Source organism: Diorhabda carinulata, chromosome 1 (genome assembly GCF_026250575.1).
Source record: "Diorhabda carinulata isolate Delta chromosome 1, icDioCari1.1, whole genome shotgun sequence".
NCBI classification, from domain to species: domain Eukaryota; kingdom Metazoa; phylum Arthropoda; class Insecta; order Coleoptera; family Chrysomelidae; genus Diorhabda; species Diorhabda carinulata.
Window position 1 is genome coordinate 15621500 of NC_079460.1, and position 23401 is coordinate 15644900.

At 32.8% G+C, this 23401-nt stretch overlaps 2 protein-coding genes across 2 annotated transcripts; both read right to left on the reverse strand.

Annotated features, from left to right (window-relative positions):
• Window positions 1–4677: 4677 nt before the first annotated feature.
• LOC130893715 (synaptojanin-1) lies at window positions 4678–13410 on the reverse strand. Its single transcript, XM_057800033.1, has 16 exons — window positions 12948–13410; window positions 12662–12888; window positions 12410–12543; window positions 12190–12354; window positions 11852–11996; window positions 11583–11756; window positions 9955–10121; window positions 9808–9889; window positions 9445–9588; window positions 9215–9371; window positions 7945–8433; window positions 7017–7600; window positions 6418–6663; window positions 6228–6357; window positions 5950–6165; window positions 4678–5892 (listed from the first exon to the last, which is right to left on the reverse strand). The coding sequence occupies exons 1-16, from the start codon at window positions 13072–13074 to the stop codon at window positions 5639–5641; spliced, it is 3441 nt and encodes a 1146-aa protein (XP_057656016.1). The 5' UTR covers window positions 13075–13410; the 3' UTR covers window positions 4678–5638.
• Window positions 13411–21174: 7764 nt separating this feature from the next.
• LOC130894710 (KRAB-A domain-containing protein 2-like) lies at window positions 21175–22790 on the reverse strand. The gene is made up of 2 exons (XM_057801664.1): window positions 22724–22790; window positions 21175–21584 (listed from the first exon to the last, which is right to left on the reverse strand). Exons 1-2 carry the CDS (start codon window positions 22788–22790, stop codon window positions 21175–21177), a joined length of 477 nt encoding a protein of 158 aa, XP_057657647.1.
• Between the last annotated feature and the right edge of the window lie 611 nt (window positions 22791–23401).

A 23401-nucleotide genomic window follows, 5' to 3' on the forward strand; every position in this document is an offset into this window, starting at 1 on the left:
AAAAAAGAACTGATAAATTGACGTTCTGGGCGTCTTCCGGACACTTAGGAAGATCATCTTACGTGTGGTACTATCAGTAAAACAGTCAGATCAGCGACCTTTATTCTGTACTCTAAGCTGTCAAAGTTTCTGGTCAACATTGGATCGACTAAAAACCGAATTGCTCTCTTCTGCATTGAGTCAAGCATCCCTCAAGGTATGCTTAGGAACCGAGCTCAAAATGTGCGAGCAATACTCCAAAGATGGACGAATTAGAATTAGAAGCTGTTGCGGAATATATAGCTTTTTGGTCTTAAAGAGGGCTTTAAGTTTTTGTGAATCTACTTAGCTAATTCGGTCACGTGACTGCCAGGACATATTGCTCCCAACCTCAAGGCCCAACAAGCAAATAAGCGGTGATGGGGTTAATTTATGTCCAAACAGGACCAAATCATGAACTGCAGTGCCAGCCTTTTCTGTAAAAACTGCAGCTTGGATCTTCGCTACATTAAACTCTGCAATTATTAATTGCCCAGAAAGGTACTGGGGTTCGTTGAGATCTTACTATCGGAATGATTAACAATGTTGAACAATAGATCTTCATGTTAAGATGTTTGGGTTTGTATAGCTTCATTACTCTTGTACTGTTCTAGTAAACCACTTTTTCCTGCATTATGCTTTTCTAGTGAATATTGTTACAGTAAAAATGAGTAAGGTATTCAGTTAAAGAATAATCACTTCAAATATATTTAATATGATACGAAAAACAGATATAAATATATAAATAAAATTGCTCGAATAATTTTTTTACATATTAAAAACAAATTTTAAATCCATGTGATTGCACTATACCTACTGTTAGAATATATAAACTAATTTTACAAGCATTTACCTATTTCATAATTGCTCTACTTCTTATTGATGTGTCATTTAATTTTAATATGTTTGAATCAGAGCAAAAATAAGGTGGATCTATTTATATTGCTATACATAGGCATTTATAATAACAATTTTAAACGTATACCTCTCTCAATATAAAGCGTTTATTTAATAATTTTTGTATGGTAGGTATATGTTGAAAAATACTAATTTTACAGTGCTAATTTGATTGGTACCATTCTTCCTACAATGGTAAAAATACTGAAAAACGCATACCTTAATAAGAAAACGGAAATATATTGAGGTGAATTAAAGATCACGAAGAAAAATGGAAAAATTAATTCAAATGCATTAAAAGACCCACAAGTATACTGAAAATACATTAAAAAATCTGGTTAAAGTTAATATAACAAAACAGTGTTTGTACAAACAATAAAGGACTGATGGAATCATCTATTTGAACTAGCAAAAAGGAACACCCATACAAACTCCCCAGTAAAATTATGGTATCATTTATTATTTGGCTAAAATTTATTGACTTTGTTGCCTCCTAATATTTATATCCAACATAAAGTTGTTTTGTTAAGACTGATAATAATGTCTTGCGGTTATGTAAGAAATTTAAATTTAATCGTCTATTAAAATCACAATATTATCCTCGTAAAGTATCCTGTAACAATTAGGTAACTTGGGGCATTAAGAAGATTCCAAGACATGGAAAGAAATCAAAGACTAAAAGGCGTGTTAATTATGCAGATTATGGTTTAACGGTGTTAAGATGGAGGGCCACATCGACATGGTGATCATTAAAGAAATGCTTACAGGTATTTTGGTAATGTTATAGATCCATAATTTGTACATTTTCCTCCTTTTTTAGCAGATTTTTTTCCATGCATAATAATACTTGAATGCAAGAATCAACCAAAATTATCTTGAAGAGGTCGAAATCCAAGTCAGCTAATAATTTTTTTTCTTATCCAATAGACCATAAATTTTATTTGTTGGATTTAGTTAAATCACTATATATACCACAATCCTAACTGAAATTAACAATAAATGCGTTAATTTTGCATTTATATTTTAATTCTCTCCATAATAAACACACTCTTTACACCAACACTCACAATTACACTGTGAGTGGTGGTGTAAACAGTATGTTCAGTATGAATATCACCAACGCTTCCATAAATTCCAACTTAGTCTATCTCCATAGAGTACTTTCATCGAAATTATTCGTTAATTTTAAGGTGTGTATAATGCGATTTACTTAGCCATAAGAAATATACAATAAAACTTGAACAAGGAATGTATGAAAACAAGTAGTCATCAGTTTGACACTTGACAGTGACAAGTAACTAAAATAACATTTTACAAGCGTACACCCAGCCTTTAATATACAGTACTTTGTTAGTTACAATATTATTATGTAATAATAAAATATACCTGTATAATGGGAATAAAATATTCATTTTTTTATAATCTATCTACACATATTTAGATAGGAATGATTAGTGGATTTATCCATAAACAATACTTTTTCAAATGTTTGTACAGGAAAATTGTTATTAAAATGTATTATATTGCAATATATAACAATAACTCATTTGTATTTTGATACAATTACCTTACATAAATCACCGCATTTTCAACGACAGAAATATATCTAACAAATTTAGGGGACTAAACAAATATTAGCTTTTATTATTAATAACAATAGATTATTTCTTGTCATATTAAATAAGTAGTTTTCTTAGTAAATCCTGACTGATGGAATGTTTCCAATTAATAAAACTGAATTACCAAAGTGGACTAACTTTATAATATATTATATATATAATCATCTGGGAAAATAATTAAGATTGTCGGTGGTTTTGAATCGTATTAATTCTTGTAAAAATTTTAAATTCATAAGTTTCAAAATTCAATATTCAAAAGCTCGGAAAATATATTTAAGTTAGTCCACTTTGGTGTTTCATTCAACGTTCCCAATAAGACATCGCTCATAATATAACTTGCAGACTTTATATATATATATATATATATATGTATATATATATATGTATATATATATATATATATATATATATATATATATATATATATATATTTAAATAACTCGGTATAATAATGAACACACTATTTACCACCACTATATCAACACAATTACACTGTATAGTCCTCAATCCTTCAAGTCTTCTATAAGTCGCTGGTTAATTTGCATTGCAAGTTTGGTTGTAATGGTAATAAATGTGTTCAGTATGGATATCACCAACGTTTCTAAAAATTTCAACAGTTTAAAAATAAAATTAATACTAATGTCACAGACAATGGCAAGATCAAAAATAAACTTAAGATGAATATATATATATATATATATATATATATATATATATATATATATATATATATATATATATATATATATATATATATATATATATATATATATATATATATATATATATTCAATAAAAAAATATTTCAACTCCTACTCTTATATTTTTAAATATAGTTAAATCTATTCATAAGTGAAAATAGATAGAAGTACCTCTGAAGGCGCCACAGTTGTAATTCAATACTTGTTGGCTATAATTAAGCCAAATAAACTAATTTTGTCGAAAACTTACAAACTTGGCACTGAAGAAAATTTGTTTATTGAAGGCAAGAATAAGATGAGTGAGACTAAGGTACAACTACAATGTAAAGTGCAATTGAATGAAAATAATAGACAAAATATAATATGTTAACCAATTCCTAATTGGACTCGTATTAAACAAGTTATAGTGAAAAGACTAAAACAAATTAATAAACAAAACACGCGATTCTTTATCTTGGAGATCATGTTAGATTAATAATTTCCCTTAAAATTTGTCATTAATATATTCAATAATTTTAAGAAGGCGTTTAATAAAATCTGTTATAGTGTGTCTCAGAGTACAGTACCATGATACACAGGATAACGTACTAAGGGCTATAAAGACAAATTCTGATGCGTATGCAATGCAGAACACATTTCAATTCATGATTGGTACCGGTTCTCTGATAGAGCCCTTAGTCTCTACAAATTATTCAAACGACTTGATTATGTTCAGACATTATGGAGTCGTAATTTTATGAATATAGTACTGTCCGAGAAGGATTACAAAATCTCCACCAGATCTATGTAACAATGAATATGAAATTAGACTTTACAAAAACTTCAGAATACTACTTTCAACAAATTAGCATTGAATTAATAGTTAAGGAAGGATAGCTGTTATCTATATACATAGACAGCCAGTGCGACGGAAGTATCCATTTTAAACATCCAAGTATGGCTCATTTTATTTTGATTGATGTATTAGTTTAAGCGAACGTGTTTGTTTTCGATAATTTTATATAAATTTTGCAGTAGTTTGCATACATTTTTTATGTTTTTGTTAGGTTTTATATAGGCGCTCATTAGGATCAATTAGTCTAGGCACTGTCACATATCCAAACGATGATATAATTAATATATGTGTCATTGCTGAAAAATTGTTGAGACGTATAACAAACAATTTCAAAAACTTAAAGATTCATAAGAACAAAATAATAATAAAAGTTATGAATCAATTTAAAAACAAATTTTTCCACATGACATCACTCCATTAGAAAATCATATTATTCTTTTATTAAAAAGCGTTATTGAATTTTTTTTAATCATTAAATTGAGTTTTATTTGTAAAAATATTATTAGTTCAGATATTCGGAATACAACCAAATTAATTATATTTATAGGATAAGATTTCTATTTCTGAATTTTTTCTTATATAATTATTTTAGCACTCTCTCATTTAATTCTTATTTTTTATTCATTATAAAATAATTTTTCACCCCTATGGTAAAACGGATATTGCCGGCTATCATATGCAACAACCATCCTGGTCCACCAAACTTTTATTATTGCTCCTTCCTTTACTTTAAAGTCAATGGAAATTATGCACATGTGGAAACCCTCTACGAAATTTTCAAAATTGTAGCATTCCTCTTCCATTAATCATTTAATTCCAACAAGATATACAAGGGAAAATGTGGAACGAAAAATTCACAAACCGTGTTGTGTATATTTCAGGATTTTCTTATAAGAAGTGCTCTGTGTGAACTCTTTTCACTATTTTGAAGTTTCAACAGTAAACCATCAACTGTTGTAAAATTTTAATGAAGAGCTGCAACAATACCTTTTTTAATTGTATAAAATATATTGTTTCTTGAGCAGACTTTGTTGTTTCCACTATAGTTGTTTGTTATATTTTCGTCAAAATCAGTAATTCTGGAAAATTCTACTAAATAAACTAATATGGGAAAATGCATTGAGGTTAAGTACAGTATTCTCAGGCAGCGTTTTAAATTAAAATATTTTGAAAATCGTTAGTGAAAAGGAGGTCAAACCAATTATATCCAAGCTAATTTTGGCGGTTTTGAATTCTATATAACAATCTACCAAATATTGCACTACATTTTATATAACTGAAAAATATTGCAATTGGTTTAACTTCAATTCATTGAGAATTCTGAACTTAGTATATATCTACCATAATTTTTTGACCAACAATTAACATCAACTTGTAGCATTCAATTTATATTTCCTAATAAAATCTTTGGTTTCATTTTGTTTAAAAATTTTTCTATAAAAAAAATTGTAGAGAAAATTATAACATAAAATATCAAAAAACAGTCCCTAGTTAGTAATGAGAAAATAACTATATCCCATAATTTTTTCTCAAGTACTCCAATGAAAATTAAATTCAGTTAGCTGGATCTATTGTCGTGGCCTTGCAGGGAGTGGTGGTGGAGGGGCAGAACGGGCTGGTACAGGTGGCGGTCCTCTAGAAGGAGTAGGTGGTAGAACGGTAGCAGCTTCTTGTCTTGGAGGGGGTGGAGGAGGTGCTGACGGTTCAGGAGTACTTATTATGTCATCACTGATTTCTTCATATACGCCTTCTTCTTGTGACAGTTGGTTTGGCAAATCAGGAGGGGGCATTTGAGGAGGAGCAGAGAGTGGTGGGACTCCTCCTAGATAAACAAAAATATAAGTAAAATTTTTTAATTGTATATCTGCTTCTTCTTTACCTAACGTTGGAGCGTTTGGGAGTGATGGCTGAGCAGATATTGGAGAAGTATGTGTTGGAGAAGTCACTGAAGTTTGAGGTTTCATGGGCATATGTATAACACCAGCTTTAGGTGGTACTCTTCTTGAGGATGGAGGTGTAGATTTTACTGTCGGTGGAGGAGGTCTTCCTGGTGGAACCGAACGAGGAATTTTATTAACTTCTGGAATGCCTAAACCTGAAACGAAACAATATATAATGAGAAATTCATGAATAGGATTGGACAATTGAGTAACTTACAATTATAATCTGACTGGCTTGGAGAAATGTATAAAGGAATAGTATTATTTGAACATAATCCGATTTCTTCCTTTGCTTGGTCAACCCAGTTAGGTGTTTTCAATGACAACGTAAAATTGAAACCATTAATCTAAAAAAAATTCACTAAATTACAAACATAAATGTGATTATACACTCAATTTATTTCTACCGTTATCTTCCCATTAGTTTTCTTCAATGCTTCTAAAACCAACTGTCCATCTCTAAATGTTATCCACATGGTATCTGCTACAAATCTAACTAAAATAGTTTCCCCAAATTGTGAAAACTCTTCTAAAAGTATTGTAACCATGCTATCGTCAAATATAATGAAGTCATCATTTTGAGGTGCATCTTCACAATGCACAATAATTGTTGAATCAGGCGGGCCCATATCAGCAATAACTTCGTAAAATACCTAGAAATTGATAATTTTCCATATATTCTTATTGAAAATGTATGTACATAACTTAGTTTACATACAGGGTTACTCATAGTTTTATCAAATAGAGGCATTCAATTTTATGAGAACTTACAGCTGTTTAATTATGCCCATCATTACTTGTTAACCCTGTATGGAGAAAAATTTAAAATAATACCCTGTGTATATCTTTATAGCAAAATCTTTGATGCAGAGAATGAATCTGTAAAGTAACAAAAATTCTGAAATAAAAACAAATTTATTTGGTTAGATGAATGAGAAAATAAATATTTACATCACATTTTTAGAAGTGATCCAGTTTATTGTTAGGCTTTGCAAGAAATACGAACCTTTTGCCGTTTTTGTTCGTTAACATTTCTAACTTCTATGTCGACAATAGCAATGACAGGTCTGTGATCGCTTTGCTTAAGCTCAGCTCTACCATAATAAACCAAATTACCAGGTGATTCTTGTGCTACTCCATTGATGTCAGGGGTGAGGTTCCTTCTTTTCCAGAGGACTCTATCTGTCCAAGCAGGAGCTCTACATTTTTCACTAGTATCATAATCATCACTGAACAAATCATATTTGTATGTTGGTGGAAAGGTGATGTTACCTTCAATGAAATTTTTAAATACATTACCCTCCTCTTGCTGCTTTTTTAACTGATCATTAATCAGAATAGAATCAAAATCTCCTTGTTTTATGAGCTCTTTTATTTCATCTTTATCCATATCGACCCTATAATTGAAATCTCCACACCAGAATAGATATTCGTGACTGTTAAGAGATCGACTCATTGGAAATGTGATTTTTCTTGTTATTTCGTTATAATCTGCATTTCTTTCATTCACCTGAGATTGTCCAGCTGCGAAATGGGCACATACAAATGACATAGAGGTAGCATAAAAGACAAATCTTATTGCAGCTGCCCCTAAAATATTGACATTAGATCACTACATATATGCAAATATAAAAGAAATTATTTATATACAATAGTAAAATATTGATAGAATTTTTATATGAATATTATAACAACTATTTTATTTGAAAAATGTTTTCACTAGCAAGTTCAATTGCATATAACTGCTAGTAAGTAGTACAGGGTAATGAGACAAGAAAGTGAAGGAGGTATGTTAAGCTGCAGAGCTTAAATATAGAAATGATACATTCAAAAATGTATCATTTCATGTATCATGTGAGTTAAATGTAATGGTTATAAAGAGTGTCAAAATAGAAAAAACAAAAAAGGTGAAAGTTGTCTTTAACCTGGCTTACCTTTATTTCCGGTGTGACCACCAAGTCCAGTTTTTACAGAATCCACTGCAACATCCCTGATATATGGTACATGTTCAGGTCGTACATAAACGTATAAACATACACCAACTAACTGCTGATAAGTTAACAAAACATATGGTCTATCTCTAGATAGCACTTTCTGTAACTCTATAGCCCAAGCTTTTGCATTTTCAGTGCTTGAATTAACTATATTAGCAGCACTCAAGTCTACTATTTCCTCAAAACCTATAGCATAAATATCTACTGGTATAGATTTGTGTGCATCTATGAATCCTGTATCCACTAGACTTCCTTGACACTTTATATGTGGGTCCAAGAGCCAATCTGATAGTTTTATGTCTTTAAAAACTACACTACGGAAATGTTTGCCTCCATTAACATTGTAAGTTCCTGCTGCTACCCGGATTGGAAGAACCTCTGTATACTCAGTATAACGCCTACACATTTCTCGAAGCACATGATTAGGAGCTAAAAGTATAGGATTACCCATTGCATTAAGTTCTAACAAAACAATTATTTTTATTATACCAGGTGTCTAGAAACTTTGGCTACAAACGAAAAATGCAGATACTAGAGGTGTTTTTTTGTTTATCTAAACTAATTGACCTTTATCTCAAAAGTTCCTCACACTAGCGCTTTTTAAAGATGACACTGTTGAGTGAGTTTTGCAAATAGATCTGAAAAAATTTATATCTACCAACTCCAATATTGTACAAACCTGCAATAATATGTTTTTTATTGGTTTTCTAAAAAAACTGACTCAACAGCGTTATCTTCAAATGGTGATAGCTCTTTTAGGAGAAAAATAGTTTAATGAAGATAAAATCACATCTAGCGGAGAATTTCTGGACACTCTGTATATTTCAATCACCTAATTGGGTTTGAGGATAGCAGCAATAAACTTATTTGATATTTAATGTTATTTGAGCTCTTTTTTTGAATTCCCATAAGTTACATTCAGATAAATTTGTCCAGATTAATTTTGTCATGTGTTTATTAATTTTTCATTTTCACATAATCATAGGATACATTATTTTTATTGTTTCTACAATTTCACATTCAAATATTTTATATTGCAAAGAAAAAAATTTAAATATGCTCTTATTTGCTTAGCTTATCTCAATATAATTATTCAAATTCTCTATCACAAATGAAACACAAATATTTGATCATATATACAAAAATAGCAATTTGTAATTGAAGCAGTGAGGTTTTAAAAAATAAATTTTCATTGAAAACGAATACTCACCATGTAGTGTATTATACGGTAACAAATTTCTAGCTCTATCGGCTAATTCAGATGATAATGTAGATCCAACTAATAATATATCAATAGCTTCTTGTTTGGAATTATCCAACAGATTATTCTGAATTGTCCTAGCTGCTGATCTTGCACCATCCATCAACTATAAATTTTTTTTATTTTATTATTACTATATTAGTATGTTGAGATCCTGTTTTAGAATAAATTCAACTTACTTTTGATCCACCTTGTATCGCCCCTGTTCCAGCATAAATTTTACTTATTTCATTACCATTGTTTATCCACATTTGTTTGAAAACTTCTTCAAATCTAGTCTTTTTCTCAGTTAATTGCATACAAACTAGTTGTCTTGATAAAATCTACAGTTAGTATGAAAAATTAATCAACAAACACACCCTTTTACTACAACACTAATATTTACAATCACACTTTTTTATTCTTCAAGGTGGTTATGAATCAAGGTCCTAACAAAGGTTTGAAGAACCTGATAGTGTAATTGAAAGTTAGTGTAGAGGTAGTAAATAGTGTGACTATCCCCAGAAATTCCACTCAAATAGTACGCAGGCCTAATAAATTACCTCAAGTCCAAAAAATGTCTGAACACAATTTGTCCTATCCAAACAATCTAAGCAATTTGTACGAATAGTGCCTTTTTGTAAACTAAAAAAAATACGTATCATTGAAATCCAGAAAATATTGTGTTGAGATTTATAAGTATCATATACCTAAAAACGGTGGTTCCATTTGCTTGATAAAATCCAAAATCCTGAAGTTGTTGTTCTAATTTATTTTTGAGTTTCTGCAAATTTGCTTGATTTCCACTTCTACATTCTTGATGATAATCAAATACTATATGAGGTACATCACTGTGAACTGACTCTTTATGGTGTTTCTAAATATACATAATAAAAAATCATCTTTATTGGTCTGATATGTGTACACAATACAATTTACAAAGTATAAAATATACATACATCATGCAACAGGAGTGGCGAGATTCAACCTATATGTTATTCTTCCACCTAACCACTTCCAGTCGCTTATTTATGCAAGAGAACTTTATACAGTCTCAACATATTTTCTTATTAAACAAAATTACTCTGTACTCAGATTCAAAAGAATTTATACCACACAATTTAAGGTCTTCATGAAGAGCATTATAACCTTTGATAGCTAAGCACGTGAAACTTCTTTGAAAAAACGCATATTTATGCTGAGGCATAGTTAACAAATTTTTATGCTTCACATGTACATTAAGTACTTTCAGGAAAAACTAGTTTTTCTCTCAAATAAACAGGTGTCGAATGTTTTAGCACTTTCTTAAGAAGACACATGAAATGAAGGTTCACAACATTCGACATTTTTAACCAATTTAATTCATTAATTTTTTTTGGCTGAAATATGGTCATACTTTCTTCTCTTGAAAATAAAATTTCCAACACACCTTTTTTACATATTGACACGATTTTTCGATTCCATGTCAAGAAAGGATAGTAAACAACACTAGAGTAGGTAGAAATAGACAATACTAAACATTCACAAAGCTTTTTCCTCATCCTAAAATTAAGAATAGACCATTTCATATACAAGAGTTTCATTTTAGCATAGCTTTTCTGTAAAAGTATTGTTAAATGTTCTTTAAACCTCAAGTCCACATCTAGAAATAGTCCTAAGTTCTTAGCGAAATGTTTTATTACCAATGTCTCACTGCCCAACTCCAATTTCAAATTTTGTTGCAAAATTTCTCTATGTCTCTAATAACAGAACAGCAAAACTGTAGTCTTATTTGCATTCAGATTTAGGTTATGTTCAGTGGAATGTTCAAGAATACTTGACAGATATCTATTTAGGTGTGTAGCTGCTGCATCTGGATCTGCAGGATCAAAGTAGTGAGGACCTGAGTATCATTAGAATGATTGAATGTGAGAGTATGAGACACTGTCACATATATCAAAGACATATACAAGGAACAAAAGTGGGCCAATTATTGAACCCTGCGGCACACCAGATACTATTTCACAAGCCTCAGATGCACTCTGATTCGTTAGAATTCTCTGCCTTTTTCCTTTTAAGTATGATTAAAAAAATTTAGAAGATATTCAGTCAAATCCTAGATATTTCAGCTTTGCACAAAGATCATGATCCAAGACATCAAATGCCTTGGAGTAATCCAAGGAGACAGATATGACAGCCTTCTCCTTATCCAATCCTCTTATTATGTTGTCAGTGATATTTAACATTGCAGTTGCTGTGCTATGCCCCCTACGAACTCCTGACTGGTGCATAAGAAGATTCTTTTCATGTAAAAAAGAGGTTAAATAAATATAATTTGGACAAATTTAATAACACCAACCTGAAACTCTTGACTTAGATTAGCTTCACCTTCTTTATTTCCTATAAGACTTGTTCCTAATAAATTTACTATAATTTGTTTACCATAACGCTCTTTAATAGTTGTCATATGCCTATTGAAAGCTGCTTTTGATGCTTCGTATCCTCTAGATATTCTCACTTTATGAGAACCAACCTAAAAATATTTCACATAATCATCTGAAAATATTGTTATGGTGCAATGAAAATATGGCACATTTTTATCTATTTATTTAGGTACTGTTGACTCACTTGTACTCCTGGTTGTTCCCAAAACAGTGGTACTGAGCCTCTAGTTTGCAAGTAAGAAGTAATTTCATTATCCAAAAATATCACTTGTTCAGTCTCCACAAAATTAGCTACGTGTCCTTCATCATTTGTACCTCGAACATTAAATCTAAAAAAATTTTATTTAAGAATAAGATACAGTAATTTTTATTTTTATCAAATTTTCAATTCTTATAGCTACAAAGCATTGGTTAATTTGCAAATGGAATAGGAATTCTGTGAGAAATAAAATAAAAAAATGATCTTTATTAGAAGTTTGTTATTAACAAATTCACAATGAAGTAAAAAATATTTATAAAAACCTTGTTCCAGCTCGCTCACAGCTCAACCTAGATATAATTGCAGCAAGTGCTATCCTGGAACCAACATATACTGTCCTCATCTCCACCGAACCACACATTGATTTCACTAGCCAATTATTACAATCTACACCAAATCTAACAAAATGTACATGTAGCATCCGGTTCCTATAATAAAAAAATAAAATATCCTAATCAAATATTTATATCTGGAAAAACTAACCAAAAGAATCTATGATCTGTAGTACTTGTTTTACTTCTTCTTTGAGCACATAATGTCAAATCAAGTGCAGAACCACTTGGGGGACCAGAATACCAAGTGAAATAAAAAGTACCAGAATTAAGTAATTTTCTTACCTGAAAAATACATACAATAATAAAAAAAAGTACCAACTGAGATATAATTTTGTTGTTTTAATTAACAAGTTATTAATTTACACAAGTGTTTTATTTTGGAAGAAGAACTGAAGCTTACTTCTGAAATTCGATCTTCATTTTGAGAATAATGTAGTGGTACAAACTGAGTCTGAGTAATACGAAATATTTCAGAGTCTCCTATTTTGCCTACAGAAAAGGAGCCTGTAATCATAACTAAATATAATACTGTAGTATCACTTGCATTAAGCTGTAAAACACCTAAGCAACCATAAGCATCTAGAATTTTTGTATATTGCTTTTTTACAGCTTCAGTTTCTTGGGCCGCTAAAATATATATAATTAAGACGTTGCGAAATGATTTTAATGCAGTAATATTGACTTACATAAAACTGCCACGGCCTGTGACTCAAATAATAAAGTGTTTTCTTTTCCTTTTCGTTCAAGAAGAATACTATGAGGACTTGGTGGAGTAGATTTTTCGTAAACACGAAAACCTTTATGCATAGCCATTTTAACTAAGTTTTAGATGTTGATTAAGGATGCTAAAATATCCCTTCAGTGGGTATTTTTGTATTTCTTAACATCTATTATTGTTTGACTGTTTTTATACACCCCTCATCTTAAATCAATTTCGACTTCTTACGCGAACAGCTGAGAACTGACATTGACGTCAACAAAATTATTGATAACTGAAAAGGTTTTTAAAGAATTATTGTTAAAAAACCCCACAGTATAAAATTATGTACACAATATTTATTTTTAAATAGTTAATGATTATATTTAATATATGACATAATATTTAACGTTTGCATTTTCATTATTTGATTAGAAATTATTTGTAATACTAGATTTACCATACTGATTCCATCTATATGTTAGTGTGAGTTTAATTTTTCAATTAAAAGCAATGGTAGGAAAACTATATATTTTTAAATTGTTAAAATATATAAACTCTATAGATGTCACTAGTAATACACTATTTAATTCTTTTATAATAACCGGTTTTCGGAAACGAATAATGCTAAAAAGATGAATTTTTAATTAGATAAGATATTAATAGATGTAATACCATATTTGTCTTTGTTTCTATTCAATACAAATGTTTTGTCTTGTTCTATATATTTTCGTTTTGTCAAAAATGTATCTTTTTGATGCCGCTACCTTTTAATAGATAGCGCTACGTGTTTGATGCTTTGAATATTTTATAAAATGTGGTAGTTTCATATGGCGACCGGCAATATCCGCTTTTCCATAGGCGTGTTATACAAAAATTATTCTGTAGCAAATAATATAACAAATTAACAGAATTCAGGAAAAAAATAATAAATTTATTATTTTCCAATGAAGTTCTTGCAAATCGAGACGTGTAAATATTAAAATAGGTAAAACCAAGGAACTATCGGTTAAAACTCGTGCATCACTCTCAAGTCTCCATAGTCTAGCCAAAAGTAACCATACCATAGCCGCCTAATCCCAAGGAATTCCTCGAAACTGTTTAAAGAGTATTCGGAAGAACTGGAAAGGAAAGATGTAATGAAAGTATTTATTTGACCATCACAGTCATCCGACCAAAACCCGATTGAGTTGTTGTGGGACAAATTGGACAGGGAAGTCAGAAAGCAATCCCCTACTTCCACTTCACTTGAAAAGAATATCCTGAAAATTGAATAGAATCACATAGACGACGATTATTTGTCGAAATTGTTAAAGAGAATGCCACAATTGTGCACCGAAATAATAAAAGCAAAAGCGTGTTACATCGGTAGTTCGAATATGGAACAATTACATACTGTATATAGATATAGACTGCATATATATATATATATATATATATATATATATATATATATATATATATGTAATTACTTTATTCTTATCTATATATATTCTTCAAAATATAGATATCAAAATTGATCGTAATGTTTTTATTTGCCGTGTATCAGGCAAACTATAGTGTGGGCAAAATACCTTTGACCGGTAGTGTATATTTTCTTATTCAGTCAATAGTAAGTTTTGCTTTTGAACAAACTCACCATTGAGTTTTTTCTGTCGTTAAATAACATTCTAGTTTTCGAAGTTTAAAGCAAATATTTTTGCATGTCAATGATTTTGGTTCTGAATTTTTACATGAAGGTTAGGTTAGGTTAGGTTAAGATTTGGTTAGACCGGGTAGGTTTAAATTAGGTTAGGTTAGGTTGTGATTCTAAAAATGCTAAATGCTAAATGCTGAAGAAACTCCTAAAATTCTAACTACGAAAGAAAATGTAGAAATTCTAACTGCCAAAGAGAATCTAAAAGTTCTAAATGCCAATGAAAGAAACTAAAAATTCTAGGACTAAAGAAAATTTAAAATTCTAACTTTTAAAGATAATCTAAAAATTTTAAGAAAATCTACAAATTCTAAACGCAAAAGAAAATTTAAAAATTCTAAATGTTAAAGAGAATATAGAAATTCTAAGACTAAAGAAAAATCTAAAATCTCTAAGCGTTAGAGAGAATCTAATAATTCTAAAAATTTTTTCAAATGACCACAAAGTTGTGTTTTATTTTTGTTAACCCTTCTATCCATATAATTCATTTTACCCGGCGAAGTACGGTGGGCCTTATTTAACTTGTATCTCTCAACTGTTAAATGTTCCGAATGCTATTCAATTTTGAACTCTGCAAGTTATTTTTCTATATTTTAATTATGGTTAGACAATAAGTCTAAATTAGAGTGAAGACTAACTTTTATCTTTGAGGTTCGATAAAACCATTCATAAGTGAAATGTTGAGAATATAATACACACACTTATTCTTGTAGGTGTCCCATTTATGTACTTTGTTAAAAAAAATCGTTCACAATTGAGAATATAACCAGGAAAATAGCCCAATTAAATGTAAAATATAGTTCTTCCACTAAACCACTATTTACAGGGGTTGTATTTCCATTCACAAACTGAAAGTAGGAAAAAAGCGTGTATAGTAGTAAAGAAATCACTACATTTCATTCTACTCTCACAGTATAGCAACAATGACCTGACCGTAGTGGCATGGGAGCAAAAGGTCAAAAACCAACTACTTCTAGCCTCGGCGTACATGCCCTATGAGGAGAAAGAACCACCACCAGCAGCTGTCAGAGAAGGGCTGGAGCTAAGAAAAAGCACATGGTGATAGGATGTGATGCCAATGGACACCATACCCAGTGGGGAAGCAAGGATATAAACGAAAGAGGTGAGTCGATACTTGATTTTATTCTAACCACAGGTCTTGTTATTTGTAATAGGGAATAAACCCCAACCTTTACGAATAGGAGGACCGAAACGGTTATTGATCTAACTTTGGCCACTAACTCGAGGGGTTTAGCGATTGAGAATTGGAGGATAACTCCCGAATACGCGTTCTCGGACCACGGGAGAATATCGTTCGAAATAAACCGCTAACCAGTGGCTGGGAAACGCTTCAGGAATCCCCGGAAAACCGACTGGACGGGATTCGTAGAGATCGTGGGGAAGAAACTCGGGGGGACGTAAATCAAACGGGACTCGAGACCCGTACAGCCTTCGATTGAGAAGCTCGAAGAAACTGTCGGCACACTGAGTGACATATTATTAAAAGCCTTCAGGAAATCTTGTCCAAATAGTCGAACGTATAAAGAAACTGAACCATGGTAGAATGCGGAGTTGAAGCAAAAAAGTGCAGAGAATAGAAGGCTGTACAAAATGGCTAAGCGAAACAAAGAAGATTATCGCCATTGGAAAGCTTATAAAGCTAGCTTCAATGGCTATAAAACAGAGATCAGGAGAAATAAGATGAAGTCACTGTAGGAATTTATGGAATCCATAATGGAGACCAGCGAAACCGCAAGGCTCAGAAAAATGCTCTCAAAGGACCCTGTGGTCTTAGGGAGCATAGAGAGGACAAACGGTACGTGGGACTGAGCTCTGCAGTGAAACACTGGAGCTACTGATGGAAACTCACTTCCTGGGATGCCAGGATATCGAAAACCAAATGCCAAAGAGGCGAAGGGAAACGATTCTAGAGCACAACGAGGAGTTGATTAGAAGAACAATCACCAAGGAGAGGGTAGCGTGGGTGGTGGGCTCGTTCGGCCCATATAAGTCTGGAGGACCGGACGAGATCCTGCCGATTATGTTGCAGAAGGCTTTGGGTGAGATAATGGAAGTGCTAATTGAGATCTTTTCAGATTGCCTACGGCTCGGACATGTTCCGAGAAGGTGGAGGGGAGTAAGGGTTGTCTTCATAACTAAATCGGGTAAACCAAACACCAAACCGAAGGACTACAGACCCATAAGCCAATCATCGTTTCTGCAAAGACACTAGAAAGACTACTGGATCAAGTTGTCAAAGAAGATACAAAAATAGAAAAGCAGTGCATAGCTCAACACGCATACCTGAAAGGAAAATCCGTAGAGAGTGCTCTGCATGAAGTAGTGAGAACAGTTGAAAAATCCCTTGAAAGAAAAGAATACACTATGGGTGCATTCCTGGACATAGAGGGAGCATTCAACAACGTCAAAACGGAATCAATCAGAAGAGCTCTGGAGAATCACAAGGTTGACGATACCATCTCAAACTGGCTGGTATGCATGCTGGAGAGCAGTTAAGAATTGGGAGAAATCAGAACCAAAAAGTGGACTACCAGAAACACACCACAGGGTGATGTAATATCCCCATTATCGTGGTTAATAGTAATTGAGGAAATCCAGAGAAAACTTAGGAGTAAAGGAGTAAAGATAATAGCATATGTCGATGATGTCGTGCTACTCGTCACGGGCAAGTACCAACAGACGCTAAGCGATTTGATGGAGGCATCTCTCAAGGAAATCATCGATTGGACAGAATACAATGGATTGGGGTCAACCCCGAAAAGACCGTATTGATTTCGTACACTAGTAGATACAAGATACCTAATTTTCGGCTACCAAAATTGAAGGGGCAAACTCTGACCCTCTCACTGGAGGCGAAATATCTGGGAATAATCCTAGACTCAAAGCTTTCCTGGAAAAGGAATGTGGAGGATAGGATGAAAAAGGGAATCCACGCTTTTTACATTTGTAGGAAGATGTTTGGAAGAAAATGGGGACTACAACCAAAGCTTATACACTGGCTGTATACAGAGGTTGTAAGAAACATTATAACTTATGGAGCCGTAGTGTGGTGGGAGGCCATGAATAGGAAGACATATGCAGAAAAACTCGCCAGTGCAAAGGTGCAAAGGCTAGCAGCCATAGGCATAACGGGAACAAGAAGAAGCACACCCCAGGCCGCACTGGATGTGCTGCTGAATCTGAAACCACTGGATCTGTACATAAAAGGATTAGCAGCTAAAAGTGCCCGCAGACTGAGGAAAACTGGTCTGTGGAAACAATCCAGCTATGGGCACACCAGGATACTACGGAAGATAGAGAATATGGCGGATATAGTAGACTAAGGTGTACTGAAACAACGCACCGACTACACTACCGCCAGACTGACTTTTGATATAGACCTGAACATCCTCATACCAACGAGAGAGGACTGGGAAGAGAATCCAGGAACAGTAAGTAACTTGATCTTCACGGACGGGTCCGTAAAGGACAAACGGACGGGAGCGGGAGTATACTCTGAAGTTCTGGGAATAAAGGAATCCTTGAGGCTAAGAATTGGCTGCAATATGATGCAAGTAAAGCTATTATTTTTAATTATATCCGCGACTTCTTCTATTTTCCGTCGCAGTTGTGGAAGAGAAGTAATTTTTTCTTTGTAAACTAATGCCTTCATTTGCGACCAAATTGAAAAATCCTAAGGATTTAAATCAGAGCCTCTTGGTGGCCAAGAAAACTCACTTCCACGACCAATCCATCTATGCGGAAACTGTTCGTTTAGGTATTGACGAACTTGTAAAGAATAATGTGGCTGTGTTCCGTCGTGTAAAAACCACATATTTTGTCTTAAAGCGGGAGGTATATCCTCTAGTAATTCGTGTAAATGTTCTTGAAGAAAATCTAAATAAAGAGGTCCATATAAATTGGTTGGCAGTTCAGAAGGACCTATTAAATACCCACATATTACACCACACCAAATTTTAACCTTAAACTCGTGGTGAAAATGTGTTTTCCTCATAGCATGTGGATTTTCAGAGTCCCACAAATGATTATTTTTATAATTAAATATTCCTAGTCTGGTAAATGTTGCCTCATCAGTAAAAATAATTGTATCCAGAAAATCTGGGTTAACATTTTGTTTATCTTACAAAAAATGGGCAAATTGTAGACGCTTAGGAAAATCTTGAGGCAATACATTCTGAACAGGAGTGTAATGATATGGATGCAATTTTTCCCTCTTCAGTATTCTAAGAATAGATGATTGGCTTATACCTGTTTGCAGACTTAAACAGCGAGTACTGATATCTGGATTCTCCGTAACACAAATTAAAATTTCATCTTCTTCATCGGCAGTGATTTTTTTTTGTAGCACCGTGTTCAGTTTTAGAGCGTAAAGACCCCGTTTCACCTAAGCGGTTGTAAAGATTTCTGTACAGTTTGTAATTGGGTTGTCTTCGATTTGGGTATAATTGTGAATATCCTCGAGCCGCAGCTGGATCACTATAATTTGACTGAGCAAACACACAAATCATATCGCGCATCTCATTATTGGAATAATCGTTATTCCTAGGCATTATTTGATAAATAACTATTACACTTGTTAATTTCTAAATTGTTAATAAATAGTATGTATACTAATGTATTACTTATTCTTATTATTATCCAATTTTTGCTTCTACACAAACTGTCTAATAGCGACACAAGCCTACTTGAAAAGAAAACGAAAAATTAAACCACGGCTTAATTCACGAATGTGATTTTGATATTAAGAGATCTTCACGAAAGCGGATCATAAAGTGTATTGAAATTAATGGTGGGCATTCTGCATTTTGAGCATTTGCATTGAAGTTTTTTATTTTTGTTTACAAATTTGTTGTTGTTACATTGTTAAGGAATAATAAAAATTTTTTATGAAAAAATTAAAATTTATTGAACTTTTTAGAAGCAAATAACTCGATAACCGATTGAGTTACACGAATCAAAGAAGAGTAACTTTTTTTTGTAGAATTTAACGCTTTTTAATATTTTTTTATTTTAGTTGTAAGTTTAGCCCAAAAAAAGTTTACGAAAGCGGATCATAAAGTGTATGGAAGTAAATAGTAAGCATTTTGAGCATTTGCTTTGAAGTTTTTTATTTTTGTTTGTTATTGTTACATATTTAAGGAATAATAAAATTTTTTTATTTTTTTGCTTTTTAGAAGCAAATAACTCGATAACCGATTGAGTTACACGAATCAAAGAAGAGTAACTTTTTTTGTAGAATTTAACGCTTTTTAATAGATTCTTATTATTTTAGTTGTAAGTTTAGCCCAAAAAAAGTTTACTTTGATTTAATTAACACAAACAAGTGTAACTAGCGCCCTCTATTAGCAATGTTAAATTAGAGTGTAAATTATGATTCCTCATGCCAAAAAACGTAAAATTGCCAATTTTCAAAGAGAAATTATGAAAACATAAAAAATTTAAACTTTGAACACCCCGTATCTCGGAAACTAGCAATATTTGCATAAGGCATGTTGAGCACCATCATCATATTTTGAGGTCTATAATTTACAGTTCAGAGATTGGACATTCTCAATGAATCACCCTAAATATACTGTTCTCTCTTTAATATACGCTGCTTCACTCACTGACCACAGTCGAAAATGCGTCGCTGCGCTATTTTGTTTTAACACATGTAACGAAGAGGTTATGTTTGTTTAACCTAACCTAACCTAACCTAATCCTAAACTAATCTAACTAACCTACCTATACCTAGGTAGGTTGTTTTAATGATTTCGATTAATAAACAATTTTCATCTATTTATGATTCATCAATCAGGCAGGCATAATAATTTCGGTCATAATTAACATTAACCAAGTCGTTGTGGTCTATGATAACAGTCACCGATGAATGACCGAAATCGTCATGAAAAAGATAAACAACGGTCATTCACTAACTACATTGGTGGATGTTAACAGGCACCAGAGTATCTTGACATATAATGCATTTCGGACATTCACAGTAACATAAATCTGGAGAATGTTGACGTTCACCGGTGAATGTCAACATTCACATAGTCGCTTGGTGTATGTCGAAGAATGACTAAGAACTTACAACACTCAGTATATTCAAAATGAGAAAGGAAAATAATAGATGTTAAAAACTTTTATAAATAATTCGATTTAAATTTTATTTATTGAAACAACTTAAACTATTATAAGACATTGAATAGCACCATAGTACTTGCTATATTTATTTGTGGAGCACTTCTTTTTGCAGGACAGCGTGTATAGCCTTGCCCACCACTTCTCGAATTAGCTGCAGCTGCTTCTCTCAGCGAAATTTCATGAAAATAAATCTCATATATGTAAAGTAACTTTTCTTTACAAATTAGAAACTGATTAAGTGTATAGAGCTGTTTGAGGGTACTTGTGAGTGTTTTTCAGTCAGAACTTGATGTGATGACGTGGTAGATTACAAGTTCTCTTTAATACTTTTCTTTGGAATATGGTTTTGGGTATGACTACCACTCAATTTTTTTCAGATTATCAGTTTATTCAAGCCGTTCTTCGGTTTGAAAGTATTGGCAATTTTTTCAAGTTGCTCTTCAGTTTTCATATTTGTGATTTGTTCTTTAAGCAAAAAAGATGATACTTTGCCTCTTTTCGCTTTTATGCCGAACATGACTTCATAAGGATTTTGGCATATTTTTTCGTGGTATGTAGTATTCTTGGAAAATTGAACAATATGTAAACCTTCTGACCATTTCTTTGTATCGTTATCTTTCATCCATGCAGTTACCATTATATCCTGGTTGGCCCTTCCAGCGGAGCCTAGTATTTTACTGTGCGGAGGATTTCCATGAACTAACTTAACATCTTTCCACCTAACACATCTTTTGGATATGACATGAATACTGAATTCTCCACCATTACCAGATTGCAATATTACTGGAGTACCAGATGTTTAAAATATTATAAGATCGTGATACGCTACTTCTTCCGCCTTCTTAATTTTCGAAGTTTGTAGCTGGACAAACTTAGTTAAATGATATCGATACTGCATTGTGAACTTATATTCGCCATCTCTGTTTGACAGCAGATCTATAAGATGAACTTGACATCTTGAGTTCAACTCAGAGCTGATAATTGTTTCACAATACTTTCCTTAGGTGCACTGTGTTTCATTTGACACTGTTTGCATAAATTTAAATACAAAATTACAACTTCATACGTAATATTATTGTATTTATTTTGCAACTATTTAAGCATATGTGTTCTTCCTCCATGGCTTAGTCTTGAGTGAGTTTAACATAGTATTGTTACAAAGTGTCCCCGCCCTGGATCCAGCCCTGCCTGAATTTAGTGGACTTCTAAAATTCGAGGGACGTGGGGCCTTTGATGTTTGTTATGTATGCGATTACGAATCAAGAGGCCACAACTGTCGCAGTAATATTAGTGAAAGTATTTATCAGACGATATGTTGAGCCCTTAGAAGTCCACAGCGATTCAATTCAGAAGAAGAATGGACGATATACACGAATTGGTTCGCTCGAATCTTCAAGTAGCCAACGACAGAATGAAAAAAACGATACAACACGGAATCCACAGACGGCAGTTTTAAAGAGGGGGATAAAGTATGGCTGTATAATCTGAATAATCTGACGAGGAGAAATGGATTTTCTCTAAAATTACAAAAATCATAGAATCCATACTTAATCAAGAAAATGATCAATGATGTCATCTGTCGCATAAGTAAGATCCCCAATGGCAAACCCAAAGTAGTCCACCAAAATCGACTAGCGCCGTTTGAAGGACACCACGACCTACAGGAAGGAGTAAACCAGTTGCGAGAAGAGCCTGACCATGTCTACGAAGAATTTATGAGTGCGTACGGAGGTACCGACAAGGTTAGATATGGAATCACTACAGAACAACAACAATATTTGTTCACTTTTCTCGTATCAAGAACGCATGAGGATTGGCAACGGTCTTCTGGAAGAAGTTTGATCAAGTAGAGAATCTTGAAGAGCAGATCACAGCCCCTGGCAAGGCACTGAAAATTAAACACGATGCGCAGTACATCTTACCTGAATTTTTCAAGATCAATACACCTAACGCGATGTGTGGTAACCGCTTCAAAGCCTCCACCACCATGTGTTAGAAGCCAACGTGAAGAAACTGGCTTTGACCTAGATAGAGAGTAACCAGTTGAATTGACGAGTCGTTAGGAACATGGTAGAGGTGATAATCCAGGATACCGGGGTTCACATAATAATTCGCCCCATCATCAGTACTTGGTGAAGACTGTTATTTCAATATAACCGGAAGGTGTAAGAATGGGTCTAGTTGCCGATTTAAGCATCCGGTCTCGGCTATCAATGACTTCCAGGAGGAACTTCCATCTAAGGAGGGAGTATTTTTACGAACGTGTATCCGCCCTGGAGCCAGCCCTGTCTGGATTTAGTGGGATTCTAAAATTCGGCGGACACATTGCCTTTGATGTTTGCTATTATATAAGTTTTTTATAATAGTAGCCGATTTATTTTGTTTCTTTATCCTCTAGAAATTTTAGAATTGTTTTCGATCTTTCAGCGAGGTATTTGGTGAAAGTCGACATTTTCCAATTTCGGTCTTTCACGATAATATATACTTGAAAAAAAAAACAAATACTTTCGATATTTTATTTGTATTCGAACCAATAACATGTTAATATGATTCACTACTATTTTACATAATACAAAGATGTTTTATATTGCACTTTCAAT

Excerpts from the sequence above, each read along its gene's own strand:
- LOC130893715 (XM_057800033.1), bottom strand. The coding sequence starts at position 13,074 with ATGGCTATGCATAAAGGTTTTCGTGTTTACGAAAAATCTACTCCACCA. Across the intron at positions 11,997-12,189 it reads TGTGAGCGAGCTGGAACAAG|ATTTAATGTTCGAGGTACAA; the intron begins GTTTTTATAAAT and ends AAATTTTTTTAG. Across the intron at positions 5,893-5,949 it reads CCCAAACGCTCCAACGTTAG|GAGGAGTCCCACCACTCTCT; the intron begins GTAAAGAAGAAG and ends TTGTTTATCTAG.
- LOC130894710 (XM_057801664.1), bottom strand. The coding sequence starts at position 22,790 with ATGGTGGTGGAGGCTTTGAAGCGGTTACCACACATCGCGTTAGGTGTA. Across the intron at positions 21,585-22,723 it reads ATTGATCTTGAAAAATTCAG|TAATATTGCAATCTGGTAAT; the intron begins GTAAGATGTACT and ends CTGGTACTCCAG.